The 25,289-nt window shown below is 42.3% G+C and overlaps 1 protein-coding gene across 7 annotated transcripts in view; it reads left to right on the top strand.

The window, feature by feature from the left end:
• Positions 1–8,664: 8,664 nt before the first annotated feature.
• The window catches only part of LOC122561838 (protein TASOR 2-like), a 98,934-nt gene continuing 82,309 nt past the window's right edge, over positions 8,665–25,289 (top strand). For 4 of the 7 annotated variants that reach the window (XM_043714066.1, XM_043714067.1, XM_043714070.1 and 1 more), the window contains exon 1: positions 8,665–10,368. In XM_043714066.1, coding sequence (XP_043570001.1) covers positions 10,293–10,368 — 76 coding nt within the window. In that variant the 5' untranslated portion in view covers positions 8,665–10,292. Of the gene's footprint in view, positions 10,369–20,900; positions 21,130–25,289 lie in introns of those variants that run through there. The other 3 variants (XM_043714069.1, XM_043714068.1, XM_043714071.1) reach the window with 2 other exon arrangements.

The raw sequence follows: 25,289 nt of genomic DNA, 5'->3' as shown, positions 1-25,289 counted from the left end.
TGTGTGATTTTTAACTTTGTACACCCCAGTCCAACACCGGCATCTCCAAATCATAAATAAGGAAGTTAGGGTATGCAATTTAAATTAAAGATGAGCAAAAAGAATCTTCTTAGTTCTTACTGACACCCATTCAAATGATGTTTTTATAGACCCGTCTTCATATATAACATTTTATATATACATAATTATTACAACAGTGACTACCCTTCATAAAAATGTACTTCCTTGGAATGTGAGCTGGTCTTGGAAAGTGCTATGCAAATGTAAATCTTTCTTCTGATCAATGTCAATAAAGTAAATTTAGCTTTGTATACTCTCTCATTATTTAAGATTTACAAGGATGTTGCCAGGGTTGGAGGATTTGAGCTATAGGGAGGGTCTGTATAGGCTTGGGCTGTTTTCCCTGGAGCGTCGAAGGCTGAGGAGTAACCTCACAGAGGTTTATAAAATCATGAAGGGCATGGATAGGTTAAATGGACAAAGTCTTTTCTCTGGGGTGGGGGAGTCCAGAACTAGAGGACATAGGTTTATGGTGAGAGGGGAAACATATAAAAGGGACCTAAGGGGCAATTTCTTCATGTAGAGGGTGGTGCATGTATGGAATGAGCTGCCAGAGGAAGAGGTGGAGGCTGGTACAATTGCACCATTGAAAAGGCATCTGGATGAGTATATGAATAGGAAGAGTTTAGAGGGGTATGGGCCAAGTGCTGGCAAATGGGACTAGATTAGGTTGGGATATCTGGTTGGCATAGATGAGTTGGATCGAAGGGTTTGTTTCCGTGCTGTACTTCTCTATGACTCTAATAGGTCCTAATGTTGCATATGTTCCAAATCAGATCTGCATTCCTATTGTACAATTCACGACCATAGAATCAAGCAAATCGTATAAATTAAATCAACCACTCTTAGATGTCAATAGAGATTACAAAATCCTTTTCAATCACCAATAGATCTGATCAAACTTCCACATAGAGTTATAGAGTCACAGAATCATAGAGATATACAGCACAGAAACAGACCCTTCGGTCTAACTCATCTATGCCAATCAGATTCCTACATAATTCTAATTCCATTTGCCAGCATTTGGCTCATATCCCTCAAAACCCTTCCTATTCATATACTCATCCTTTAAATATTGGAATCTTACCAGCCTCCACCACTTCCTCTGGCAGCTCATTCCATACATGTACCACCCTCTGCATGAAAATATTGCCACTTAGTCCCCTTTTATATCTTTAGCCTCTCACCTTAAACCTATACCCTCTAGTTTTGGACTCCTTCACTCTGGGGAAAATACTCGTTTAGTGTCTCACCCATCTCCTGCAGTTCCACATGTAGGCAGCCTTGCTAAATTTTAAGATGCCCTCTTTTCTCCCTAGTTACCCTTTTTTTCCTTAATGTATTTGTAGAATCCCTTTGAATTCTCCTTAACCATATTTGCCAAAGCTATTTCATGTCCCATATTTCCCCTCCTGATTTCCCTCTTAAGTATACTCTTACTGCCTTTGATTTTCAAGAATCAACCTTAGAATAGCTGGTAAATATAGGTTAGAGGAGTCAGTGTAAATTCAAAGTAAAGTACATAGAGTCATAGAGATGTACAGCACGGAATCAGACCCTTCCATCCAATTCGTCCATGCTGACCAGATATCCCAACCCAATCTAGTTCCACCTGCCAGTACCTGGCCGATATCCGTCCAAACCCTTCTGATTCATATACCCATCCAGATGTCTTTTAAATATTGCAATTGTACTGGCCTCCACCACATCCTCTGGCAGCTCATTCCATACACGTACTACCCTCTGCATGAAAACGTTACCCCTTAGGTCTCTTTTTTTTATCTTTCCCCTCTCACTCTAAACCTATGCCATCTAGTTCTGGACTCCCCCAACCCAGGGAAAAGACTCTGTCTATTTATCCTATCCATGCCCCTTATAATTTTGTAAACCTCTATAAAAGGTCACCCTTCAGCTTCTGATGCTCCAGGGTAAAGAGCTCCAGCCTGTTCAACCTCTCCCTATAGCTCAAATCCTCCAACCCTGGCAACATCCTTGTAAATCTTTTCTGAACCCTTTCAAGTTTCACAACATCCTTCCAATAGGAAGAAGACCAGAATTGCATGCAATATTCCAATAGTGGCCTAAGCAATATCCTGTACAGCCGCAACATGATCTCCCAACTCCTGTACTCAATACTCTGACCAATAAAGGAAAGCATACCAAATGCCTTCTTCACTATCCTATCTACCTGCGACTCCACTTTCAAGGAGCTATGAACCTGCACTCCAAGATCTCTTTGTTCAGCAACACTCCCTAGGACCTTACCATTAAGTGTATAAGTCCTGCTAAGATTTTCTTTCCCAAAATGGAGCACCTTGCATTTATCTAAATTAAACTCCATCTGCCACTTCTCAGCCCATTGGCCCAAGATCCCATTGTAACCTGAGGTAACCTTCTTTGCAGTCTACACCTCCAATTTTGGTGTCATCTGAAAACTTACTAACTATACTTCTTATGCTCACATCCAAATCATTTATATAAATGACGAAAACTAGTCCTTGTGGGATCCACTGGTCACAGGCCTCCAGTCTGAAAAACAACGCTCCACCACCACCACCCTCTGTCTTCTACCTTTGAGCTAGTTCTGTATCCAAATGGCTAGTTCTCCCTGTATTCCATGAGACCTAACCTTGCTCACCAGTCTCCCATGGGGAACCTTGTCAAGCGCCTTACTGAAGTCCATATAGATCACATCTACCACTCTGCCCTCATCTATCCTCTTTGTTACTTCTTCAAAAAACTCAATCAAGTTTGTGAGACATGATTTCTCACAAACAAAGCCATGTTGACTATCCCTAATCAGTTCTTGCCTTTCCAAATACATGTACATCCTGTCCCTCAGGATTCCCTCCAACAACTTGCCCACCACCGACGTCAGGCTCATTGGTCGATAGTTCCCTGGCTTGTCCTTACCACCTTTCTTAAACAACAGCGCCATGTTAGCCAACCTCCAGTCTTCTGGCACCTCACCTGTGACTATCGATGATACAAATATCTCAGTAAGATCTTTCCTAATTATGCTTGAACAACATATTTCCTAACCAAGAACTCTGTTTTTGGGAAAATCAAATAATGGTGGCTGGTTTCTATGTTAGCAAGGGAAGACTCAATGCTCACTCAATTATTGAGTGTAGATACATAATTGCTTATCACACTAATATTAATCACCATTGAGGCTGGCAGTGAGTGACATGATTTCAGATCTTAGTCATTTTCATGGGATTAACAATTTACATTAACAATTATACATTCCACTGCGAGATTGCTTTCCAGTGACAAACCGCAAAAACCTAAGCTAAATATTTAATTTGCTCAAAGCAACAGGTTGCCATTTGTGTTCTTATACTCATTCAGTTTTCAAGAAAATAAGATAATTGTAAAGGTGATAGAGTTTATGAAAACACCCACAGACTTGTTTTAGCGAGCTTATTCTGGTCGTGATTATAACTCCAATTTTATGATTTATAGTTATAATTGTAATTATTGATAGAAATTTCTACATTTATTTTCATCCTTAATTCTTCTGGAGGATATGAATTTACAGCATCAAGAGATCAGCTATTTATTTCAGGTACACTAGAGACAGTCGCTTGTAGAGGATCATCTTGGAAGTGAGAGTTCTTCATCATTATTTTTAATTGCAATCCAGGAAATAAACCCAAAGAATTTTGTACCCAAGGCAAGCGTACAAGAAAGGGTTCTGAGGAAATATTAACTCTGATTTGTCTCTACTGACGCTTCCAGACCTGCTGAGCTTTTCCAACAGTTTCTGGTTTTGTTTCTGATTTACAGCATTGAAGTTCTTTTAGTTTTTATTTTGTATAAGAAAGGGAAAAATTTTCTTCAGTTAGAAAATGGCTGGTGACAAGCACCTTAACATTTAAGTTATTTTTAAAAATGGCACAAATATGAATTCATAATGAACGCCTGAACTGAGATCAAAAGTAACCAACAATATACAATATAAGATTGGCATTGTTAATTTATGTTCTTACTTGTCACATTTGTTTCAGCACAGATCCGTGTAAACTAAGTTAAGATCCATCTAATGCCACAACAAATTGTGAGTCCATTGTTAATGGAACCCCATTGTAGTTCCTGGATCACCCTGGAGTTGGGAGCAACAAACAAATGTCAAGGAATCAGAACTCAATATTCAGAAACCAGAAAAGGGTTATGCTGGGTTATCTGAAACACAGCACCACTCCAGCACCAGTGATGAAAGGAGGTTGTCTCTTCATGATTTATTCTTGGATATGGCCATCACTTGAAAGTATGGAAATTATCGCCCACTCCTCTCTACCCTTGAGGAGTTCATGTCCAGGTTTTCCTGCAGCAGATGGTGCAGGTGTTCCCAAAGTACTGTTCAGGGAAAGCTTCAAGATATTGAGCCAGTAACAATTGGTCAGAAAACATATCTTGATACCGAAACACTGATGTGTATGTGAGATGTGCAAGAACTAAGGATATTTTTCCACATGCAGTTTCAAATAATCTTTCTATATGGAGGCCTGAATTATTTACCCAATCAGATGCTGGCTAGTCTACTGTTGATTTTTCAGTTGTCATCTCAGACTTTCAACCTTCGTTTTGTTTTGAAGTTTTTTTTCTCCCAAAGACATTTCAATAACAAATAATGCCTTGCTCTTCATCTCCACTTTCTGATGAATATTCTATGTATGTAATCTTTTTAAATACATGAATATATATTTATAATTCATAAATTTTACATACTGCTTTAACTTTTTGTTTTGCTTTTTAATCAAGTAAGAACATAAATGTGGTGCACAGACATTGCAAGCCTGGGCAGCCATTGCTCCCTAAACCTTGAATTCATCACCATCAAATGCCCCCCCTTCTATCTACTACGGGAATTTACCGCTGCTATACTAACTGCTGTGTACATACCGCCACAAGCAAAAGTTGAGGAAGTTCTGAATGTGCTGTACTCCACCACTAACACCCTGGAGACGGAACACCCCGAGGCTCTGATTATTGTAACTGGCGACTTCAATCATGCCAATCTAAGGAAGGTGTTGCCTAGGTACCACCAGAACATTACCTGCCCCACCAGGGGCCCGAACATTTTAGAGCACTGCTACACCATTGTGAAAGATGCCTACTGCTCCATCCTCCACCCTCATTTCGGGAAGTCCGACCACAATGCCATGTTTCTTCTCCCGGCTTACAGGCAAACGTTCAGGCAGGAGACCCCCTCGCAGACACAGGTCCAGTGCTGGTCAGAGGAGGGAGAGGATCAACTCCGGTGCCATCTGGAATTGGCTGATTGGGCCATGTTCAAACAGTCTGCAGGTACCTTGGACAAGTACACCACTACCGTCACAGACTTTATCAGCAAGTGTATGGAGGACTGCATACCGAGGAAGTCAATCCAGGTGTTCACCATCAGGAAACCCTGGAAAAATCAAGACATACAGAAACTGCTAAAAACCAGGTGTGCAGCTTTCAGATCAGGAGACCCACTCAAGTATAAGGAATCCAAATATGATATTCGTAGAGCCATTAAGACAGACAAGGACCAATACTGATCCAAACTAGAGACCCAGACAGACACTCGGCCATATGGCAAGGACTGAATGACGTCACAGGTTCTAAAAAGAGACAGTGCAAGATAGCAGACGGTGACATATCCCTCCCAGATCATCTCAACGCCTTCTATGCTCGCTTTGAACAGAATTTCGGCGGAGAGGTAACACCTATTCCGACAAGTCCTGATGAATCTATCCCAACAGTCATTGCATCAGAGGTCAGATCAGTTTTCCTTCATGTGAATCCAAGGAAAGGAATGGGATTGACAGAGTACCAGACCGTGCACTCAGAGCATGAGCAGATCCATTGGGAGAGGTCTTCTCAGACATCTTCAACCTCTACCTGCAGCCGGCCACTGTTCCTGCCTGTTTCAAAGGGCCAACATCATCCTGTGCCTAAGAAAGCTCATCCAGCATGTCTCAATGACCACTGCCCAGTGGCCCTAACTTGGGTGGTCATGAAGTGCTTTGAAAGGCTGGTCATGACATTAATCAACTCCAGCCTCCCCACTACTCTTGACCCACTCCAATTTGCCTATCGGACCAACAGATCCACATCAGATGACATATCTTTGCCCTTCACTCCTCCCTGGAACATCTTGACACCAAGAACAGCTACATAAGAATCCTACTCATTGATGACAGTTCAGCATTCAACACTATTATTTCCTCAAGACTGATCTCAGACATAGCTCCACTATCTGTAACTGGATCCTCAGTTTCCTGACACACAGGCCACAAACAGTGAAGATTGGGGACAATATTTCATCTCACTGACACTCACTAACACTCCCAGGGGTGCGTACTCAGCCCCTTACTGTACTCACTGTATACTCATCACTGCATCACAAAATACCAGACTAATGCCATTTACAAGTTCGCTGATGACACCACCATAGTTGGTCAAATCTCAGATGATGAGGAAACAGACTACAGACGGGAGGTGGAAACCTGGAAAAATGGTGCACTGAGAACAACCTAGCTCTCAATGGCAGCAAAACCAAGAATCTCATTATTGACTTTCGGTGGGATGTTACTCATGCCCCCTACACATTAACAGCACAGAGGTGGAATGAGTGGAGAGTGTCAAGCTCCTGGGAGTGGTCATCCACAACAAGCTTTCTTGGACTCTTCATGTGGACACACTGGTTACAAAGGCCCAACAACTTCTCTTCTTCCTCAGGCAGCTGAGGAAATTTGGCATCACATCAAATAACCTTGCCAGCTTCTATAGGTCCGCCACTGATAGCATTCTGTCTGGCTGTATCACTACCTGGTATGGCAAATGTACCATTCAAGATCGGAGGTGGTTACAGTGGAGAACTCGGCCTGGACAATCACAAAGGCCAACCTCCCATTTATAGAATCCATCTACCAGGCCCGCCATCAAGGAAAGGCCGCCAGAATTCACAAAGATCCATCCCACCCTGGCAAATGTTTTTCTATAACCTCTACCATCAGGGAGAAGGTACAGAAGCCTGAACGCCTGCACCAACCAGTTTTGAAATATTTTTTACCCTTCTCTTGTTAGAATACTGAATGGACTCACAAGCTCTTAACATTCACCTGTACCTGTGTTTTTGTTTTTACCGCTGTTTACCTATTATTTACTTATCTATGCTACTTAACTCAGTGATCTGCCTGTATTGCTCGCAAGACAAAGCTTTTCACTGTGCCTCGGTACAGGTGACAATAAATTCAATTCAAATTCAAACTGTACTCCTTGTTGAGCTAAAATGGGACAAAAACACATAGAACATAGAACATTACAGCGCAGTACAGGCCCTTCGGCCCTCGATATTGCGCCAACCTGTCATACCAATCTGAAGCCCATCCCACCTACACTATTCCATGTGCGTCCATATGCTTGTCCAATGACGATTTAAATGTACTTAAAGTTGGCGAATCTACTACTGTTGCAGGCAAAGCATTCCATAAAGCATTTCTTTACTCTCTGAGTAAAGAAACTACCTCTGACATGTGTCCTATATCTATCACCCCTCAATTTAAAGCTATGCCCCCTCGTGCTCCCCGTCACCATTCTTGGAAAAAGGCTCTCCCTGTCCACTCTATCTAACCCGCTGATTATCTTATATGTCTCTGTTAAGTCACCTCTCAACCTTCTTCTCTCTAACGAAAACAGCCTCAAGTCATAAAGTCATAGAGTCATGGAGATGTACAGCATGGAAACAGACCCTTCGGTCCCTCAGCCTTTCCTCGTAAGACCTTCCCTCCATACCAGGCAACATCCTAGTAAATCTCCTCTGCACCCTTTCCAAAGCTTCTACATCCTTCTTATAATGCGGTGACCAGAACTGTACACAATACTCCAAGTGTAGCCGCACCAAAGTTTTGTACAGCTGCAGCATGACCTCATGGTTCCGGAACTCGATCCCTCTATTAATAAAAGCTAAAACACTGTATGCCTTCTTAACAACCCTGTCAACCTGGGTGGCAACTTTCAAGGATCTGTGTACTTGGACACCGAGATCTCTCTGCTCATGACAATATTTAATATGTAAAGGCTCAATGTAGACATTAATAAAGGAGTTTTCTTGAACCAACAGTTTCTTGACACAAGGTAATTGCAAACAATTGGCGGTGATGCTAGTGCTGAAATAATTAAGATGAGAACAAAGCCACAAATGAAGCTTCATGCAGCAGACAAACAGAGCCATGTGCAGAGCTGAGTGATGAAGGTGGAGAAAGGTAATGGTCTAATTAAAGTTAAACATGGAACTCATTAGCATAGGAATAGTTGAAATGCCTAGCGTGGAGGCAGAAGGGATAAAGGGATAAGTGGATGGTATGAGATGAAGAAACCCAGAAATGTGGTTAAGGTGGAGCATAAATGCCAAGATGAACTTAATGTTTCTGCGCTATAAGAGTCATAGGGCAGAATTTAATGTAGCTGATGGAACTTACCTGCCAACTGAGCCAGGAAGGCCGTCAGGCATCTAATAAGGCAGCAGCAGCAGACCTTCCCTGAAATGGTGGACCCTGGAAGCAAAAAGCCTCTCCCCCCCCCCCCCCCCCCCCCAACACAACTGGCCATCAGCACCCCTCAAACGCAACTGACTATCTGGAGGTGAGCAACTGTCTGTTGCTCAGCAGCACTACTGTGGAGGCTGTGGCTACTGAACTCACCTTAGGACCAGGATAGCCAAGGGACGCAATCAGACCACAGATGAATTGTTGCGGGAAGGGGATTGTGGGGTTGGGGAAGGGGATTGGCAGAATGGTTGGGATGGGGTGGGTGTGCTCTCAGCAAACCACCCCTTTCCTGATGCTGGGCCCTTCCATCAGGGACTGTGCCTGATCATGAAAATTACCCTTCCCACAGCTTTCCAATGGCAGGTCCTCTGCCTACTCCTGAGTGAATACCAGCAGTGGTGGGATGAAACCTTTAAGTGGACAAGAGTTCCCATTTAAGGGTCTCATTTGATTACAAGGCAGGGAGGCCATCCATGAAGTTTCAGGGCACAGACTTAATCTAGGCAGGAACAGCATGGGAAAGGGTGTTCCTGTCCTCCCTTCTGATTAAATGCTCCTCAGATGGCGGACATTAAATTTCATCCACAAAATCATCACAGGCTATTCAGCCCATCGAATCTGTGCTGGTTATTATTCAGATAATTGCCTATTCTGTCCGAAATCTGTAAACGAGAGTCTGGGATTTGTGAAGACCTCTCTGTGTATGGGATTGACAGTAGAGCAGACAGACCGTAATGCCCTTCGAGCCTGTTCAGGTATTCAAAGAAACTGATTGGCCTGGCTGTGATCTCAACTCCACTTTATTGTCTGTACCCTTCTTCCCTAGTAACTCTGGAATATGACTCACAGTGTGGGCAGTGAGAGTCGGCGGAGGGGGGAGATGAGTGTTATTATATGTGATGCTGTGAGGTTAGAGTCATGGTGAGATTCTGAGGGAGTGCACATTTGCTCCGTCGGGGGCCAGTGAGGTGGAAAGGAGGGGGCAATTGTGACAGGATCCTTTGGAACCCGCACTTGAAGGTAAACACAATGTGTCACAATGTAACCACAGAAAGGCGACACTAGCGTCACTGGATACATTGTAGCGACAGAGAGCAATAAATACGTTGTTGCAACACTGTGGTGATTGATGTATTGTAGCCGAAGCCATTTAGCTTCTCTAAGTTCTCAAAAAGAGAAATTCCTTGGAAAGTTTCCCTCAAAAACGAAAAAGTATCATCCTCGGGACTTGGTGCTGCAGTTTCACTGAATGCTGAGGCCTTGCCAATGTGAAAGATTGAGATCAGCAGGGTTCACAGATTGTTCAGGAAGTGCTGCCACGCTCCTCCTTTTTCGCGATCATGTTCAATGGCGCACCAAGCTTTCTGTTTCTGTATATCCTTCCTGATGTAGTACTTCCGCCTGGATGCAAGAAGCTGCACGTTATTCGCCGTCGACGGCGCCGAAGTTTCTGCAGTGATTTGTTCAGTTTAAATTGACTGACGGTGTAATTTTCTTCAGGTTTGGCTGCGCCTGAGCTGCGATCTCCCTTGTCCCCCACCCCCGGGGAAATGTCAGCTTTGTCCTGATCGAGGACATCTCGCTCCTTTCTCCGATGCCGATTCTCCTCACGTGGAGTTTTTCATTTTCTTGTACGTTGAGAAGCAACAAGACAGACTTGCTCTCCCGGCCTGCGAGGGGACGCGTGAGATGATGCCCTCTCCTCCTGGTCGCTCGCTGAGTTGTCAGGAACCGTGTCCCTCAGCTCGAGTCGGCTCTCCTCCAGGTGAGTGAGCGACTGATCTCAACTCGACCGGCTCCTTAACATGCAAAACAAGAAAGTGCCGGAGAAACTCCGAGGCGAGAAAGAGAGTTAGTGTTTCCAAACCAATACCAACCTTTACTTCAGAATTGAAGACTTGGAAAAGTGATTTTTTTTTATTCACTATACACAGTAGCCTAGTTCCTTCCTCAGAGCTAGTTGGGCCAGGCCTAAGAAAGTTGCATTGTACCTGTTATCAGTGTCTGGAATGTAGCTATTTTATAAAAGTCGCCAGTGATTCAACGTTTGAAAACCTTAAAAGTATTTGGGAATCTTTTGAGCTGTTAGACGAAATCAAAACAGTTATGAGAGTAGAATTTGTGCGTTAGAATGTAATCCTTTTGTCCTTTTGTCCTCTTGTATTTCCTCGGGATATATATCATTAGTGTAACAGCCATTTAAAAACGTTGAGTTATGCTTACTGTTTGACCTTATTATTTTTTATTATTTAGTGGCAAATAGACTGATTTTGGACACCCTTCACCAGGGGTGGTGTTATAACACCACGTCTGGTGAAAAGGCATCATTATGGTGTGACAGGTTTACATTGGCAGTTTCTATCGCAAGTGTGATAGAGAAATTTTATCATGGAAATCTAAAACTAAAGACTTAACTACAGCTTTAAAATAAGGAGTGAATTATGTCCGTCCTTATATGCACTCATTCAAATCTCCTGAAATCTATTATTAGTCTTCATTCCTCATGAATGATAAGCTCCTGTTAAAATGCTAAAAATGTTCTTTTTTGGTCAGAGACAAGACTACATCAAATCCACACAGTTAATCAATTATCCCCCTTGTAGCAAATTGAGAGGAAACATTTTTCAAGAGTTCCCTCCCTAACAGCGTTGTGGGTGTACCAGCACTACATGTACTGCAGTGGTTCAAGCACACAGCTTCCCGTTAATAAATGCCCAGCTTGGCCACATTCCATGAACGGCATTTTAAAAAGTGAGATGAATCAAGTTTTAACTTGGGTCTTCAATCCTGCGATCAGAGTGAACTTCGTAGTATTACATTATTTATGTATTTCATGGTTTATGAGCATCAGGTTGTCTTAGTACAGTAGAGTTCAAAACCAATTTTGACCGAGATTGTTCTGGATTTCTGGTTTTGCCAGATGTTGGGTTGAGCAATTGGTGCCAACGTGTAGGGATAGACTAGTGTGCGATGTGGCAAAACTGATAAATATACAAACATATGAGATAGGAGCATGAGTAAGCCCCCTCAATTCAATAAGATAATGGCTGGTCTGAATATAACCTGAACTTTACATTCCCACCTACATCTCAGTAGTCTATCACCTTTTTGCTGAACAATAATGTTTTTTTCAGCCTTCAAAATATTCAAGATGCAACTTCCACAACTTTTTGAAGAAGGGAATTCGACAGACCCTCTGAGAGAAAGAAATTTAGAATTAGTTTTAATTGTCATCTGTACTCAAGTGCAGCGAAGTACAGTGAAAAGTTTGAAATGTTGCCATTCATGGCACCATCTTAGGTACAAGGTACTTAGGGATGAAAACGAACCTTCCAGCTCAGCTAGCAAACCTATATCCAGAACCTCAACCTGAGTTACAAACATTCTCAAAACTTGCTAACAAGGCGCTTAGGTAATATATCCTAGCTAAAGTGTAGATAAAGAAATAATTTAAAAGTTCAACATTACAAGTACTTGGTTATAGTCCAACAGGTTTTTTTGGAAGCACTAGTTTTCAGAGCACTGCTCCTTCAGCTACCTGATGAAGGAGCAGCACTCTGAAAGCCAGTGTTTCCAAATAAACTTATTGGACTATAACTCTGGTGTTGTGTGACTTTTAACTTTGTCCACCCCAGTCCAACATCAGCTCCTCCACATCATTACAGTTCTTGTTAGTATAAAGTAGTAAGTAAGAAATAAAGTTAAAAGTTCCAAATTGCAGTCCTCCTTTAACCATGGCCCTGCAGTTGCTCCACACTGGCTTTACCCGTGCTGGGCTCGATCTCCCTCCTGTGCAGAGTTTGACGTCTTGATTTCCATGCCTCTGCATTGCAGTCTCGCTGCTGAAATCCATTCCTCTCTCCTGGTCTGGTCTCTCTCTCTCTCTCAATCCCTGTGCCCCACCCCCCCATCCCCCTCCCACACCACCCCCACCCCACTGCCATCCAGCTGCCTTGCCACGGGCTGCCAGGGTCTTGCGGAGATGCTGCTCTGAGTCCCTAGCCATTTCCACAATGCCGCCATATGCCAGAGTTCTGCCTGGGCATACCAGCCACCTCATGGCCAACCAGCAAAGTGCCCACTCTAAACCCCCAGCCGCTGCTGTTGTTGCCCATGGCCCCATTGTCAAGTGCCATCCAGAAGATACGTAGAGAGAAAAACAAAGAAAAGCAGTTAGAGCGGAGGAACTTTGGCTCAGGGGTCCTGCTGTGCTGCCATATTGAAACTGTGCCTCATCTCAGCCTCAAATGGGTGACACCTTTTTAAACAGTGACTCCTAGTCCATTTCCCAATTGAACCAACATGGCATCTAGTTGAATTAACCATGTAACTTCTGTTATTTTACTCAACTAAAATTAATGCATGGCACATTCTGAAAATGTCCAATTTTTGAACGACTGGTTTTGAATAGCCAGATTTGTGATACTGTACCTCATGTAGTGTCGTGAGGTTTAAGGTTTAAGCTGTACTCCAGGTTTCAGCATGTCCTGTAATCTCTGTTGACATTCAAGTGAGGTAGCTGAACGAGTTTTGTATTGTCAATGGTACAGTCTTTCAGATGAAAGTTTAAATTGAGGGCATGTTTGCCCATTCAGGAGCTGTTGAGGCCACCAGTTGTCCCTCAAATGACCTGACTAAAAGCAAGTTAGTTGGTTATGTATCACATGGTTACTTGGTGGAACTTGTGGACATTTTAGCTTCAGGACTTGCTGAGAAAATAAGTGATTGAACTTCAGAAGCGGTTAATTTACAGTGACAGACTGAGGGCGTGAAAAGTACAAGATCAAACGTGAAGAGGGAGGGAACCCCTTCAGTTTATACAAGTTCTGTAAGCGTTTCACAGATCCAAAGTTGTTTATTAATTCATATAATATGGAATTAAAATCATTGCATTTTGCCATGAGTTTCAATTTTAATGAATATTGTATTATTGTGGCAACAGAGGACAGAATGCTGATTACATTAGCAAGATAAAACGTTCAGCAGGACGGAGAACAGTGAAACAGGTCAGATTACTAGTTAGAGACACTATAGTACGACAAGGTAGAATTCAAAAGAGGAAATGAGCCAAAGAAATCCATTTTAGGTTGACCTGAGAGATCACTCGATATAATAACAATTGAAACAAAAATTGGGAATGAAATTTATAAATGGGAAGCTCATACTAACAAAGGTCTATAATTGCAATGTAAAATTATAAAAGTAAATTAGGATAGAGAAAGGTCTGATTGAAACTATTCCTTTGGTTAGCATATTTCTACTCCAAATAGGAACATGGGAATGTAGGAATGGGTATGGATCATTCCGTTCCTCAAGCTGACTGTGCCATTCTGAATCATCACCAATTTATCTCGCTATCCCTGCATCCTTTTGATGTTATTGTATGGAAATCTATTATTATCTTTCTGTCTTGATGCTGCCCTTTCGGGTAGAGAATTACAAACACCCAATACCCTCAGAGTGAAGAAATTCCTAGCTTCCTCAGTCCTCGATGGCCTGCTCCTTATTCTCCGATGAGGTCACCTGTTTCTAGACTTTCCCTGCCAGGGGAAACATTCTTTCTGCATCCACCCAGTCAAGATCTCTAAGAACTTTGTAAGTTTCAATGAAGGCACCTTTCATTCTTCTAAACTGTACAGAATACAGGCCTGGTCTCATCAACCTCTTCTCATAGACATCTTTTCAGGAATTAGTCTAGTGAACATCCAACATACTCCCTCTCTCAGACAGATCATAAATAATATCTAGAAATAAAAGGGCCTTGAGTGGGTAGATTAAATAGAATGAAATATAAACATTCAGGCAATGATTATTGCTGCAAGGTATTCAGCCTTTTGAATGTCTGTTGTGGCCATAGTATTTATGTAGTTGGTTCAGTTACGTTTCTGGTTCATGGTATCTCTATGGAGGAGAATTGACTATGTGAATGCAGCTGATTATCAGGAGGACTGAATACCGTATTACCTGGGACTTGTGTGGCTGAATGTTACTTGCTGTTTATCAGCCACAGCCTGAAAGTTGTCCAGACTTTGCTGCAAGTGGACATGGACTGCTTCATCACTTGAGCATCCTCAAGTGGACCCGAATACTATACAACCATCAATAAACATCTGCACTCTGACCTTACAGTGGGAAACCCATTGACAAAGCATCTCCTAATGATTGGGTCTCAGATACTACCCTGAGGAACTCCTTTAGTGATGTCTTGGGCCTCTGTGTTCCATCATTTGGAAGACTGCAGGCAATCTTGAAATGAGGCGAACAGGCGAGTTCACTTCAGGTGAAATATATCAACAAGCAAAATGTAGTTTCGCAGCAAATTGAAGGGAATATCACCCAAGTTTTTTCAGTCTTTTGTAACTTCATCCTAGGAGCCAACAAAGTTGCAGGCAAACATGGTGTTAGGCAAGAATATTACTTTCCACCTGAAATCGTATGTGAATGCTTGATCAAGGTAGAAAGTGGGTGCAAGTGATGTTCTTGATCTGTGGGAAGTTTTGCAGTGGTTTGTCATTATGGCAGTGGCTTAATCGGTTTGTTGTGGTTTCTCCTGCCTGTGATTTTAATCAGCTCTGCATGAGAACATAATCTATTAACAATAGCCAAAATATAAGTTATTGGAAGAAGTAACAGGAATGCAGAGTACTGGGCTAATGGTAAAATTTTGGCAGAGTAGATGAGCAGAGAGATCTCGGTGTCTAGGTGCATAAATCCCTAAAAGTTGCCACCAGTCATTCCTGAAGAAGGGCTTATGCCCGAAACGTCAATTCTCCTGTTCCTTGGATGCTGCCTGATCTGCTGCGCTTTTCTAGCAACACATTTTCAGCTCTGATCTCCAGCATCTGCAGTCCTCACTTTCTCCACCAGGTTGATAGTGTTGTTAAGCAGGCATTTAGTGTGTTGGCGTTTATTGGTAGGGGGATTGAGTTTCGGAGCCACGAGGTCGTGCTTCAGCTGTACAAGACACTGGTAAGGCTGCACCTGGAATATTGCATGCAGTTCTGGTCACCACATTACAGGAAGGATGTGAGAGCTTTGGAAAGGGTTAAGAGGAGATTTACTAGGATGTTGCCTGGTATGGAGGGAAGGTCTTATGAGGAAAGGCTGAGGGAACTGAGGCTGTTTTTGTTGGAAAGAAGGTGATTGGAAGGCGAGACATATAAGATAATCAGAGGGTTAAAACGAGTGGACAGTGAGAGCCTTTTTCTTCAGATGGTGAAGGGTACACAAGGGGACATAGCTTTAAATTGAAGAATGATAGACTTAGGACAAATATCGGGGTAGTTTCCTGACTCAGAGTAGTAGGGACGTGGAATGGTCTGCCTGCAACAGTAGTAGACTCGCGACGTTAAGGACATTTAAATGGACATACATGTGGATAATAATGGAACGGTGTAGGTTAGATGGGCATCAGATTAATTTCACAGGACGGCGCAACATCAGGGGCTGAAGGGCCTGTACTGCGCTGTAACATTCTATGGTCTATGTTCTATATTGGCTGTTGTGGAAAAGGTAAGCTCTAAGCTGGACAGTGCTGCAAAAGTTCCAGAAGCAAAAAGGTGCATGTTGGCTGTATTTTGGCCTGAATGTATGGATTGATTGGACTCAAAGGCTTCCTCTTGAAGTACAATGTCTATGTCCTACTCGTTAGCTTAAACTGAGAGCGTAGGAACAAATTATTACAAATGCTGGAATTTGTACTGAGATCAACAAATGCAGAAGATCACAGCAGATCAGACAGCATCCATGGAGAGAGAGCAAACTAATGTTTTGAGTCTAGATGACTGTCCATCAGAGTAATCTGATGAAGAGTCATCTCATGTTGAAATGTTAGCTTGCTCTCTCTCCATGAATGCTGTCTGATCCACCATGATCTCCAGCATTTGTTGATTTCAAACTGTGAGTGCCTTAGTGTATTAACACGAGGATGCTTCAGAGCTATCTTTCTTACAAATAGTCAAAGGTATTTGGTATTCCTTATTTCTTGTGCTGGTTTTAATCTGGGTGTAGGCCAAGTGAAAATGGTAAAGGGATAAGATCACATGAACAAATATATCTTTCTAAAATGGTAGAGGTTTACTGAGATCACATTTGGAGCATTGTGTGAAGTTTTGGTCTCATTTCTGCAAGGATAATTTGCATTGGAGGGACTATGGTAAATGTTTCAATAAATTATTCCTCAAATAAGGGGGTCTCCAAAAAATAAATTGGATTTGTATTCTCTAGAATTTAGAGGAATGAGTAGTAGTCTCATTGTTGTAGAGTCACACTGCATAGAAACAGCCCCTTTGGCCAACTTACACACCAACCATGTTCCCAAACTAAACTATTCCCACTTGCCTGCATTTGACCTATATCCATCATAATAGTGCTCACTTTCTGTAGATGCAATTTGCATCCAGTATTGCATAATGACAGAAAATAGTAAAGATTCCTGTTCAAGTGCACATTTGCAGTGTTGGATGCAACTAGTGGTTAAATTACTTGAATCACAGATGATGAAACACTAAATCCCTGTGTCATTTCCTGCTACTGCCTATCCCTGTAAGTAGCTGAACATCAGGCAGTGTGAGAAGGAAGTTTCAGCTTTTGTACCAAGGGACTGCATGGTTACTCAGTGGTCAGCACTACTGCCTCACAGCTCCAGGGACCCTGGTTCGATTCTACCCTTGGGTGACTGTCTGTGTGGAGTTTGCACCTTCTCCCTTGTATTTGCATCTTTGTCGTCTGGGTGCTCTGGTTTCCTCCCACAATCCAAAGATGTGCAGGTTCGGTGGACTAGTATGGGAAATACAGAGTAACAGAGATGTGATGGGGGGGTGGGTCTGGGTGGAATGCTGTTTGGTGGTTTGGAATGGACTCAGAGGGCCATATGGCTTGCTTCCACGTTGTAGGGATTCCAAGTTATTTCTGAATGGCAGTTGGTGAACAGAATGCTGAGTTGCATTGTCAGATCTGAGACTGCCTTGCTGAAACTGTGTGATTCCACCATAAGGTTGCATTTTGACTGCATTGTTGGACTCTGGTCAGCAAAGCACGCAGAAAATAGTTGTCCTGGAAGATGTGTCAGGAAGGGTCACAAATCTGATTTGTGGTCCTGAAAAAATGAGGTCTGAGGGGGACAGTTATCGCTTCACTTCTGGGTAGAGATGGAAGAATAAAGGCTTATTATGGTATTTAAGATAGCAAATGGAACAGTAGGTGCTATTTCATAATATGTTAAGCCTTTCCAATACATGTGTGCAAACTACAGGTAGTCTAAATAAAAATACAACCGCTATTGGGAGGCACCTCAGCATTCAGTAGTTAACGTCTTTAAAGCAGGAATCTCTCCAATGCCTTTCGAAATAATGAAAAGACATGATTTAAATTTTAAGACTTTAACTAAGAAACTTAAATCAGCATAAATTAACTATTATTTAACAGCCTGTTGACTCATTGCACTGGAGAAAAGGATAAGTTTCCTCCAAAAATGTGCAGGTCAGGTGAACTGGCCAAACTAAATTGCCAGTAGTGTTAGGTGAAGGGGTAAAATGTAGGGAAATGGGTCTGGGTGGGTTGCGCTTCGGTGGGTCGGTGTGGACTTGTTGGGCCGAAGAGCCTGTTTCCACACGGTAACTAATCTAATCTAATCTAAAAAGTTTCATATTAACTAATGCAATTGGGATATGCATTACAAAAGTTTTTTTTCTAAACCATAAGATACATATGTAGCATTAAAGGGACAGTCTCATACTCACTTCTAGTCCTCCAATAGAGAGTCACTGCTCCTCAACATAAAAGGTTAAAACCTCCAGTGTTCTTTGACAATTTCTCCACTCTGCCTGAGCTTTCTGGGATACAGTTATTGCCAGCAAGCCTCTTTCTCACGTCAGTTCTGATGATCTGGAGTTCCAGAGATTCCTGCATCTGTCCCCTCCAGGAATAGTTTAGCTGATTCTGATAAAGGAGTTTTCTCCCATAGAGTTTTACTCTCCCTCTTCTTCAATTCCTACGGAATAGGGAAGATCTGTTCCTGGGTGAGATCCAATTTGTTTCCTCCTGCTTCATAGCAGTAACCTTTCCTCATGCTATTTAAAATGTTATTCCCCTTTTGAAATTTGGTTTTCTTGCTTCTGTCCTGCCATGTGGAAGGTAAAAGACTTTGACAGCGTGTCTCTTTTTCAGCAATACCCAACTTTACCTCTGTTCTGTGAGAGGTGCTCGAAGACATCTCCCTGGGTTTCTCTTTTGAGTTTCTCTCCTTTCTCATTTTCTATCACTGTGGCGATCTGAGGTTTCATGGGTACTTCTCCAATTTGAGGTGTTTACCAGGAATTCACCATCACCCTTCAAAACAATCTGTTTAACTTGGATATAAAGGTACGTTGTTGAAACATAACACTCTTGCGACGTTCATTGTTTATGACAACTCCAATGTGTGTTTAACATCTGAAAAGGTGAGGAAATTGAGGAGCAGGTTCTACAGTTTATTGAGATGTTTGCATTCCAAATGTGCCGGTTTCAAATTGACGCGTTTTCCAGATGCTTAAAAATGTGTTGCTGGAAAAGCGCAGCAGGTCAGGCAGCATCAAAGGAACAGGAGAATCGACGTTTCGGGCATAAGCCCCTTCTTCAGGAATCATCTGCAGTCCTCACTTTCTCCTAGTTGATTTTAACCTACTGCGAATCCTCTTGCAAGGATGCTTATCTGCAGTCCTCACTTTCTCCGCGTTTTCCAGATGGTCAAAACTGTTCTCCTGATTGTTTGCACTTCCAAAATTCTCTTGGTCCCAATCAATGATGTTGAAAGGGAATTGGACAGACATATTGTTGCAAGGCTGTGGAGATGGAGTGGGATTAATTGAATTATTTCAGAGTGCTGCTGGACCAGCCACAGTCCTCACTAATAATTTATGCAAACAGTAAGGCCTTTATATTTGTTCCATTGCTTCACATGTAACGCAGGTAACTGGATAAGCTTGTGGATGGGAAGCCAGACAGTTACAGGCCCCAAATAGACTGGAAATCTGCAGTGATTCTGAGGATCAGATTTCTCCCTCCTGGCTCAACAAGTGACGGTATGAACACGCAGGACCAAAAGCAGAGCGATTCTGTGATCCTTTTATTTGACCAGATATTCATCTTCAGAATGCGCTGAGAGGATGAGGGCCTCCTATAAGTGAAAACTGGCAACCACAACGTTAGTTGCGTTGCCACAGAGCAGCAGAACAGAGAAGAAGGTGATCTTCAAGGCCAGCTTGTAGAAGAAATCTGTACTTGTTTTTTGTTTGCTGTGCAGGAAGTAACACCATTAATGTTTTCATCTGTAGGAACTTGAATGCAAAGTTGTGGCAGGTTGCATTTGCTTTGATCTGCAAAAGACTTACAACATTCAGAGCAGTCAGTGCCTCTGGAAAAACATCTGCTGGTGACAGGTGGAACTGCAGGCAGTAGTTACCTATTTATTTGTCTACCCTACAGCTGGAGATTTGCATAAAGTAAAAGGCATTGCAAGAATGTCAGCACAGCTTCCTGTCATTACAACTGAGTAGCAGTGGACCTGCTATAAGAGTTTCATCTTTTCAAGCAAAGAGCCCAGCTTTGTTTTGTGGATCTCGAAGCCTCTGAACCAATGAAGGAGTCACGGAGATGGACAGCACGGAAACAGACCCTTCGGTCCAACTCATCCATGCTGACCAGATATCCCACCCCAGTCTAGTCCCCCCACCAGCACTCGGCCCATATCCCTCCAAACCCCTCCTATTCATATACCATCCAGATGGCTTTTAAATGTTGCACTTGTACCAGAGGGAACTCTTAGAGAAAATGTTTGAGAACTCCGCATGGGGATTTTGTGTCTATTCATGTTTTATGGGCTAAAATGGATGGTGTCCATCTGCTCTGTGTGAAAGCGGATACAGTGCCATTTTACTTCCACCCAAGCCAAAGGATATGTATCTGGAGAAATGACGTTTCCTGAGGAAGAGCTTATGCCCAAAACCTGACTCTCCTGCTCCTCGGATGCTGCCTGACCTGCCGTGCTTTACCAGCACCACACTTCGACTCTGACCTCCAGCATCCGCAGTCCTCACTTGCTCCTGGATAATGGAGTGCCATGGTAAAGCTGAGCACCCAACTGACTGCATCCAACAGATCATCAGCTTTGTGGCCAATCATAGTTAATTGGAAATCTAACCAATCAGAATGGAAGCCCCAAGTCTTTCAAGCGGAATGACCGCTCCTATCATAGAGCTACAGGATATGGACATCACTGGTTGGTCCAGCATTTATTGTCCATGCATAATTTTCCTTCAGAATGTGGTGGTGAGTTGCCTTCCTGAACCCTGCATTCCGTGTGGTGTAGGAGCATCATGATGTTCTTAGGGAGGGAGTTCCAGGATCTTGACCTCATGACAATGAAGTAATGGTGATATAATTCCAAGTCAGGATGGTGTGTGACTTTGAGAGGAATTTGCAGTTGGAGATCTTTCCATGCATCTGCTACTCTTGTCCCTCCAGGTGGTGGATGATGCAGGATTTGATGGTGAGTTACTGCTGACTATTTTCTATATGGTACACACTGCTTCACAGTGCATTGTGAATATTTATGGTGGTGATCAAGTGAGCTGATTTATACTGGATGTAGTCAAGCTTCTGAATATTGTTGGAGCTGCACACAATCAAGAATGTAGGGAGTTTTGCAGTACATCTGACTTGTACCTTTGTAGATGTTGGACCAGTTTTGTGGAGTCAAAGTGAGATACTCACTGAAGAATTTCAAGCCTTTTGACATAACCTGGTAGCCACAGTATTTGTATGGTGATTTAAGGTGAATGGCTTATATATATTTTAATAACAATAATTTTAGAGTTTGGAATTTGAACTAGTGGCATATGGGTTTGTCTGTGCCTATGAAAAGGCTTAATAATTTACTCTTAAGTTACCACAGCTATAGAAATGCTTATTTCAAAATACAGTAGGGGAGAGAGAGAGACTTCCTGGAAAGTAATAAGGTTTCTTTTCACTATAAAAACTGAAAAAAAAATCACAGATGCTGTAAATCAGAAACAAAAACCAAGGTTGCTGGAAAAGCTCAGCAGGTCTGGCAGATCTGTGGAGAGAAATTAAAGTTAATGTTTCATGTCTGGTGACGGATATTGCTAGATCTGCTGAGCTTTTCCAGCAATTTCGATTTTTGTTTTTGTTTCATTAGATCGAGTTTTAGGAGAGTTCAGAGTAACAGATGTGTATTAGGCTTCAGCTAGAAAGATCTGGAGACTGGATTTTTGGTTTGGAGAGACACCCTTAGCTCAAAGAAAAATACTTTCAGGACAATTTTCAGGAATAGTTACTGAAGCTTGATATATAGAACAGTTCCTCCTGAAGAAAGGCGATAGTTTTGAACTGTTAAGAAATAAGTTACTCAAGTATAAGGTGTTACTTTGAAAGTTTCAAAGCAGAGGAAGGCTAAACTTAGTTAAATGAAGATTCAAGAATGTGGAAGTCAGATTCTCCAGAGCTGAGTGCTGAAGCTACAGTTGAGTTGAGCCCTGTTGATGTGGTAGAGAAGAGAATTCTCACTGGTGTGAGTACTGTAGAGGAGTACTTTGGGTTCAATTTGGATGATATTTTCTGTGTTTTGAAATCTTTAAATGTATTATATGTAAACAGTTTGGTTTAATTTGTTTTAGCTTCATTTCTTTTGAGTAATAAACTTCTGTTTCCGTTTGTTTTTCAATGAAAGACCAGCTTGTTAAGACCAAAAAAAAGTTTGATAACTCCACAAGAGGGTTTGCAAAATGCGATCTATCAAGCCATATTGCAGTCTGGGACCTGACTTGTCCAGTAATAGCATCAGCTGGGATCATAACAATATACAAGCGATTTGAGTCTGGTATCAATACCTACTTTTGATCAGCATCTTAAGAGAGAGCCAAGCGTGGAGGATAAACCAGTTTGCTCTGTTAAGGATCACTGGCTGGTTTACCCTCTCTGTTCTGATACCTTAAGTGGTGATGTCACACGACCCCTTTGGGACGATGCCACGTCTGCCATCAACCCAACCTCTCCGCCTCATCTAATAATTCTGCCTATATTTTCAAAGCAAACTGATGGGAAATGACTACCATACTTAGGAAAGCTGGAGGAGAGGCATGCACCAGAGAAGGATATTTAAGGCATTTGAAGACTTGGCTTGAAAACTAAAGTCAGAAAGAAGATGAGTGAGTGAACAGCATCCACTCAGTTTATTTCAACAGAGAAGAATCCATGAAATGCCTGTATGGATTCCAAGAACTGTTATCTTTCCAGACCAATTATTAAGTTTTATCAATGACCACTGAGTTTACATGCTTCTGTTCTTCACCCTGTATACCTCTCTCCTCTTTACTGTTGTTGAATTATATACAGCTACCTTTTGTCTATTTGAGGTGAATATGTTTTTGTTTGTGGAATAAAGGAGGATGTTGCAATACACATTTTAAGAGATGCTGTTATTTCTAATATATGGTAATAGAAAGGATGTGATGTACCGGCCCCGGAGTACATGCTGAATCATCCTGGAATTAAGGATCCACTATGGGTGTTTCTGATACCATCCTGAGTGGTTCAATGCTTCGTGCCTAGTAATGGCTTGCACAGATGTTAATAAAACATTGCAGTGTACTGTGCCTCAGACAACCATGGCTGAGCTATGTTGCACATTGGAGACCTAGAATTGAACCGGTTTTGTTTGCCTAACCATAGAGTGTCAGCAATGTGTGTATTAACATTAACATACCCTGCACCAGAAACTGAAACTGTAGAAAAGCTGAGAGTGCAGATCATTGATCAAACAAATTTGTGTTTCGCTCTTCTGGCCCCAAGCCCTATGTCTGAATAAAAAACGGCTTCTGGTGATTTGTGTGAGAGGTGACTGTGGTATACAAGGGGTTAACTCTGACATGTGAATGAAAGTGTGTATCATAGCAGGAAATGATGCTGTTTCACATGATCTTTATCTCTGTATTGCGTTGTGATAAGATCAGACCCAAGCTGTGCAGTCCTGCCACATGGTGGTAGAAAACGAAACAATGAACAGGAAGTGCAGCGCGCACAGCTGTACAATGATGGGCGGGCCCACACCTGAGCACAAAGGAGAAGGTGAAAGTGGATTCATCTTCAAGGAGAAAGTGAGGTCTGCAGATGCTGGAGATCAAAGTTGAAACTTTATTGCTGGAACAGCACAGCAGGTCAGGCAGCATCCAGGGAACAGGAGATTCGACGTTTCGGGCACAGGCCCTTCTTCAGGAATTGAAGAAGGGCCTGTGCCCGAAACGTCGAATCTCCTGTTCCCTGGATGCTGCCTGACCTGCTGTGCTGTTCCAGCAATAAAGTTTCAACTTGGATTCATCTTCAAACAGGTAATGCCAAGTGGATTCTCTTTCTTGGACACTTCCTGATTTCCCCAGCAGCACAGATCCAATCTTCAACCCACATAATTCACTCCACATGATACCAAGAAATAGCTGAAATTATTGATACTGCAAAGGCTATGGCCTTGACAAAGCTCCAGCAATAGTACTGAAGAATTGGGAATTAGCTCCACCCAAGCTGTTTGAGTAGCTGGTCATAAGTTTGGATGGTGCTATTGGAAGAGCCTTGGTGAATTCAGATTTCATTGGTGGATTCGGGCTTTTCATGTTTGGAGGAGCAAAAATCAAGAAAGCAAACTAGTTTTGCATGAGCTAATATTAAACAATGAATTCCTGAGGTAGATGCTGGATTAATCTTGATTTTGCATTATGATGATAGGTATTTTGTAAATGTTTGGACATACTGGTAGCTGAAATCTTCGAAATAAAGCTGGCGGTTAATCTTTGTCTGTGCATAAAATTCTATGAATAACTATGCAAAAGATTGGAATCAACTAGATTGAAGTGTTCTCAAATGTCTTTACTTTTGGAACTTGCCACGTTTTGTAGGGGAAGGAGTCAGGTGCAAATGAACAGAATGTGGGTTAAATGCTTCATCTGATTCAGTGGTAGCCACTTGGTCAGAATAAAGCTCTCGGTGTTTTGTAGCCAGAATCTTTATTTAAGCTGTGGGTCGGAGTTAGTGGGGCCTGTCTGATAGTGGGGCAAGCAGAGAGAAGCCACGTATGATTCCTGACTTCAGGAAAACAAACCCAAATTAATTTTTTTTTTTTTTTTGCAGTTATAAATTTATTCACAACAGTATCCAAACAAGAAAAAAGTAAACAGTACTGTAAATTTCTTAAGCGTGAACATCATTTCAACTGCTAGTACTTCTTTACATGTCTTAGCAGTCTAAACCCACTGTACCACAATGAGCTCTATTGCTGTTTAGAATACAGCTCACATACAGGTTTGAATGAATTTGTACAATTGAATGTATTCACTGAATACTACAATATTTACACAAACCCAAATTATGTTGAGAGCAGGGAAGTTCTGATTGGACGAGTCTGATCTGCCAGCAGTAGGTAGGTAATTAGGCTCATTGAGCTGTTGTATTTGACTGTGGGCCGGGGAATTGTCCCTTAGTGACAGGCTCTTGGTAAACGCCACCCTCTGCCCTTAACTCTGACTTCCCCTGCCCTCCATCTTCAGTACCTCTTTTCCCAACTCTAATTCTGCACTGTCCTATCATCCTGGTACTGATCCCCTGGCTGTGCCGTCATTTCATTTGTGGCTGCAGCCACTC

Source organism: Chiloscyllium plagiosum, chromosome 23, assembly GCF_004010195.1.
Source record: "Chiloscyllium plagiosum isolate BGI_BamShark_2017 chromosome 23, ASM401019v2, whole genome shotgun sequence".
In the NCBI taxonomy this organism is placed as follows: domain Eukaryota; kingdom Metazoa; phylum Chordata; class Chondrichthyes; order Orectolobiformes; family Hemiscylliidae; genus Chiloscyllium; species Chiloscyllium plagiosum.
The sequence above is the reverse complement of the archived record's forward strand: the minus strand, read 5'-3'. Positions and strand labels throughout refer to the sequence as shown.